General features: G+C 47.3%; 1 protein-coding gene across 1 annotated transcript; it reads left to right on the top strand.

Annotated features, from left to right (window-relative positions):
• Positions 1–33: 33 nt before the first annotated feature.
• LOC118380768 (broad substrate specificity ATP-binding cassette transporter ABCG2-like) lies at positions 34–5,297 on the top strand (the record flags this gene model as incomplete). Its single annotated transcript, XM_052506076.1, has 4 exons — positions 34–158; positions 2,725–2,879; positions 3,684–3,853; positions 3,945–5,297. Coding segments are annotated over 4 exons (598 nt in total), but the record flags the coding sequence as incomplete, so codon positions are not given.
• Between the last annotated feature and the right edge of the window lie 521 nt (positions 5,298–5,818).

Genomic DNA, 5,818 nt, shown 5'->3' on the forward strand with positions numbered 1-5,818 from the left:
TCTCGCTCTCGCTCGCTCTCTCTCTCGCTCTAGTCATGAGTACATCAGTGGTTACTACAGAGTATCAGTCTACTTCCTGTGTAAGATACTCAGTGACATCATCACCTTAAGGACACTCCCTGCCATCGTCTTCAGCTGTGTGGCTTACTTCATGATCGGTGGGTAGACACAATGAACAGACCCTAAAGAATAGACCCTAAAGAAAAAAGTATTTAATAAGAATATTTCATTCATTCAGATCTAGGATGTGTTATTTTAGTGTTCCCTTTATTTTTTTTGAGCAGTGTATATTTTTTGTTAACCCTTATTTTATCAGGGAAGATGACTGAGAACACATTCTCATTTATTCACATAATGTTATTGTAATGCTTCTATCTGTGTGTGTGTGTGTGTGTGTGTGTGTGTGTGTGTGTGTGTGTGTGTGTGTGTGTGTGTGTGTGTGTGTGTGTGTGTGTGTGTGTGTGTGTGTGTGTGTGTGTGTGTGTGTGTGTGTGTGGGTCAGATTGGCATTGGACTACAATATGTAATATACACTATGAGGGCTACAATACGATGTATAGAATACAGTAGATCTATATGTGATGCAATATTTACACACAATTAAAGTGACTAAGATATCGTGGAATAGTATAGAGTACATTTTACACATATGAGATGAGTAATGCGAGATACGGAGACTATTATTAAAGTGGCTGGTGTTTCATTTTTAAAGTGACCAGTGTTTCCTAAGCTATGTGTCCTTTAAACTGGTTTCCACTAGGGGAACACAGTGATTCCTAAGCTATGTGTCCTTTAAACTGGTTTCCACTAGGGGAACACAGTGATTCTAAGCTATGTGTCCTTTAAACTGGTTTCCACTAGGGAACACAGTGATTCCTAAGCTATGTGTCCTTTAAACTGGTTTCCACTAGGGGAACACAGTGATTCCTAAGCTATGTGTCCTTTAAACTGGTTTCCACTAGGGTAGCACAGTGATTCCTAAGCTATGTGTCCTTTAAACTGGTTTCCACTAGGGTAGCACAGTGATTCCTAAGCTATGTGTCTCTGAAGCGCTCGTTATAGCTGTTCAGCAGTCTGATGGCCTTGAGAGAGCTTTGCGGTTGTGGGTGGTGCAGTTGCCGTGGTGATACAGGATGCTTTCAATTGTGCATCTAAAAGTTTGTGAGGTTTTAGGTGTCAAGCCAAATTTCTTTATCCTCCAGAGGTGCTGTTGCGCCCTTCTTCACCACACCGTCTGTGTGGGTGGACCATTTCAGATTGTCAGTGATGTGTACGCCAAGGAACTTGAAACTCTCCACCTTCTCTTATACACAGGGGTACCGGTTAGTTGAGGTAATTTGTACATGTAGGTAGGGGTGAAGTGACTATGCATAGATAAAACAGCGAGTAGCAGCAGTGTACAAAACAAATGGGGGGAGGGGTCAATGTAATTTGTCGTGCCCTCTTCACGACTGTCTTGGTGTGTTTGGACCATGATAGATCGTTGGTGATGTGGACACCAAGGAATTTGAAACTCTCTCGACCCGCTCCACTACAGCCCCGTCGATGTTAATGGGGTCCTGTTCGGCCCGCCTTTTCCTGTAGTCCACGATCAGCTCCTTTGTCAATGCTCACATTAAGGGACAGGTTGTTGTCCTGGCACCACACTGCCAGTTCTCTGACCTCCTCCCTATAGGCTGTCTTATAATTGTCGATGATCAGGCCTACCAGTCTTGTGCCGTCAGCAAACTTAGTGATGGTATTGGTGTCGTGTTTGGCCACACAGTCAGTGAACAGGGAGTACAGGAGGGTACTAAGCACACAGCTCTGAGTGGCCCCAGCGTTGAGGATCAGTGTGGCAGACATGATGTTGCCTACCCTCACCACCTGGGGGTGGCCTGTCAGGAAGTCCAGGATCCAGGTGCAGAGTGAGGTGTTTAGTCCCAGGGTCCTTAGAGTGGGTCTAGGGTATCTGTGAGGATGGTGTTGATGTGAGTCATGATCAGCCGTTCAAAGCACTTCATGGCTACCGAAGTGAGTGCTACGTCCCGTAAATCATTTAGGCAGGTTACCTTCGCTTTCCTGGGCACAGGGACTATGGTGGTCTGCTTGAAACATGTAGGTATTGAACATGTCAGTGAAGACACTTGCCAGTTGGTCTGCGCAGTACACATCCTGGTAATCCGTCTGGCCCCACGGCTTTGTGAATGTTGACCTGTTTAAAGGTCTTGCTCACATCGGCTACCGAGAGCGTTATCACACAGTCATCCAGAACAGCTGGTGCTCTCATGCATGCTTCAGTGTTGCTTGCTTCGAAGCGAGCATAAAAGGCATTTAGCTCATCTGGAGGCTCGCGTCACTGGGCAGCTCGCGTCTGGGTTTCCCTTTGTTGTCCGTAATAGTTTTTAAGCCTCTGTTCTGATCTGGTATGTTTCTGTTCTGATCTGGTATATTTCTGTTCTGATCTGGTATGTTTCTGTTCTGAGCTGGTATTATATTACTCTGTTCTGATCTAGCATAATATTAATATGGTCTGATCTAGTATATTTCTGTTCTGATCTGGTATATTTCTGTTCTGATCTAGTGTTATATTTCTATGTTCTGATCTAGTGTTATATTTCTATGTTCTGATCTAGTATATTTCTGTTCTGATCTAGTATATTTCTCATCTAGTATAATATTAATATATGGTCTGATCTAGTATATTTCTGTTCTGATCTAGTATGACATTTCTATATTCTCCAGGGTATAAAGCTACAGTAGAGGCCTTCTTCCTGTTCATGTTGACCGTAGCTCTGGTTGCCTATACAGCTACTGCTATGACCATGGCTATATCAGCTGACCAGAGTGTTGTGGCGATCGCCAACATCTTCATGACCATAGCCTTCGTCTTCATGATGGTGAGAGAGACAGAGAGAGAGAGAGACTAAATCATTTGTGATGGTTTGTTTTGGCATGTTAGCATGTTTTTCCCATGCCAATGAAACCCCTTTGAATTGACACACACACACACACACACACACACACACACACACACACACTAATATAAGATGATTATAAACATGAAAAATTGTTGCTCTCCTCTTCCTCCTCCTCTCCCCTCATTACCTTTCTCCTCTCCCTCCTCTTCCTCTCCCCTTCCCCTCCTCTTCCTCTCCACTCCTAAAATCTCCTCTTCGCTCTCTTCCCTCTCCTAAAATATCCTCTTTGCTCCCTTCTCCTCCTCTTCTCTCCACTCCCCTCCTCTTCTCTCCACTCCCCTCCTCTTCTCTCCCTCCCCTCCTCTTCTCTCCTCTCCCCTCCTCTTCCCACTTCTCTCCTCCTCTCTCCTCTCCTCTCCTCTCCTCTCCTCTCCTCTCCTCTCCTCTCCTCTCCTCTCCTCTCCTCTCCTCTCCTCTCCTCTCTCCTCTCCTCTCCTCTCCCCTCCCCTCCCCTCCCCTCCCCTCCCCTCCCCTCCCTCTTCTCTCCCCTCCCCCTCCTCCTCCCTCCTCTTCCCTCTTCTCTCCCCTCCCCTCCTCTCCTCTCCCCTCCCTCCTCTTCCCTCTTCTCTCTCCTCTCCCCTCCCCCTCCTCCTCCCTCCTCTTCCCTCTTCTCTCCCCCTCCTCTCCCCTCCCCTCCTCTTCTCCTCCCTCCTCTTCCCTCTTCTCTCCTCTCCCTCCTCTTCCCTCTTCTCTCCCCTCCCCTCCTCTCCCCTCCCTTATCAGATCTTCTCAGGCCTGTTGGTGAACCTGCCCAGTATTGTTGAGTGGCTAGCCTGGTTCCAGTACCTCAGCATCCCTCGGTACGGACTAACAGCTCTCCAAATTAATGAGTTTGTAGGTCTCCAGTTCTGTGGAGACATTCCCCTCAACGGCACCTTGCCCCCTGGTATGACGTAAGTGATAATATCTCACTATACCTATTTAAATTATCCATAATTGAGGTGTTTTGTTTCTGAGGTAGGAACCTTTCTCTCCTGTGTTCAGATGCACGGGGGAAGACTTTCTGAAGAACCAGGGGATCGACTACACCACGTGGGGGCTGTGGCAGAATCACGTTGCCCTGGCGATCATGACCGTAATCTTCCTGTTGATCGCGTACTTCAAACTACGCTTCATCAAGAAGTTCACATAGAGGTCAGGGGTCACGGGTTAAGCCTATTGTACACCTTCCCTTGTCCTCCTCTCAAACGAAATGCTGTAACTTCCACTGACATGTCAGCGTCCGCAGGACACTTTTTAAGGGAGCAAAAAATTAGATCGAGGCGGAAGGTGAAATTAGGCATTAGAGGTCCATCATCATCATCATCATCATCATCCGACAACTATTGTGCCAAATCAATAAATGCAATGATTTCTCTACCAATGTGTCTTATCTACAGATGTTTTAAATCATGTCTCAAGGTGTCTATGTGATTTTATTTTTGAACCATTCGTGTTTTTATGACGTGCAATTTGTTAAATGTTTTATCGATGCAACACAATTAACGTGTATTGATACCAAATATATTGATGATTTGGTAATCTGTAAAGACAGATAATAACTACTTATGCAGGTGAGTCCCTAGGTGGGTCCCAAACGGTACCCTGTCCCCTAAACGTGTATTGATGCCTACGGTTGAACAGGGCCCCTAGGACTCTGGACACAAGTAGTTCCCTACTGTTGAACAGGGCCCCTAGGATTCTGGACACAAGTAGTTCCCTACTGTTGAACAGGGCCCCTAGGACTCTGGATACAAGTAGTTCCCTACTGTTGAACAGGGCCCCTAGGACTCTGGATACAAGTAGTTCACTACTGTTGAACAGGGCCCTAGGACTCTGGACACAAGAAGTTCCCTACTGTTGAACAGGGCCCCTAGGACTCTGGACACAAGTAGTTCCCTACTGTTGAACAGGGCCCCTAGGACTCTGGACACAAGTAGTTCCCTACTGTTGAACAGGGCCCCTAGGACTCTGGACACAAGTAGTTCCCTACTGTTGAACAGGGCCCCTAGGACTCTGGACACAAGTAGTTCCCTACTGTTGAACAGGGCCCCTAGGACTCTGGACACAAGAAGTTCACTATAAAGGGACTAGGGTGCTGTTTTGGACACAGTCCTAGACATGTTTCTATTAACGTTTTGTACACTGTATAAACACTCCTACACTAACACATGATCGACGGCACAGGAGGCTGGTGAGGGGGAGGACGGTGCATAATAATGTCTGGAATGGAATCAGCCACATGGAAACCACGTGTTTGCTACCAATCCCTTAATTCCGTTCCTGCCATAACTATGAGCCTATCCTCCCCACCAGCCACCTGTGATGAACAGTATAACAATGATAATTATGCAAAAAGGAAGAATAAAATTTAATACCAACTTTGTACTTTGTTCTATTTTCTCTCCTGTGTATATTTTAGTATCAACACACACACACACACACAACGTTCCCTCATATGAGAAGACTTAAGGCTTGTGACCATGGCAACACAGCATATCAGGTTGTGTGTGTTTGGAAATCCTGTTCCCGTGGGGCGGAGTCATACCTCCTAACCCCACCCCCACCACCCTGGGCGGAGTCATACCTCCTAACCCCACCCCCACCACCCTGGGGCGGAGTCATACCTCCTAACCCCACCCCCACCACCCTGGGGCGGAGTCATACCTCCTAACCCCACCCCCACCACCCTGGGGAGGAGTCATACCTCCTAACCCCACCCCCACCACCCTGGGGTGGAGTCATACCTCCTAACCCCACCCTGGGGAGGAGTCATACCTCCTAACCCCACCCCCACCACCCTGGGGAGGAGTCATACCTCCTAACCCCACCCCCACCACCCTGGGGAGGAGTCATACCTCCTAACCCCACCCCCACCA

Source organism: Oncorhynchus keta, unplaced genomic scaffold (assembly GCF_023373465.1).
Source record: "Oncorhynchus keta strain PuntledgeMale-10-30-2019 unplaced genomic scaffold, Oket_V2 Un_contig_25434_pilon_pilon, whole genome shotgun sequence".
Taxonomy (NCBI): Eukaryota; Metazoa; Chordata; class Actinopteri; order Salmoniformes; family Salmonidae; genus Oncorhynchus; species Oncorhynchus keta.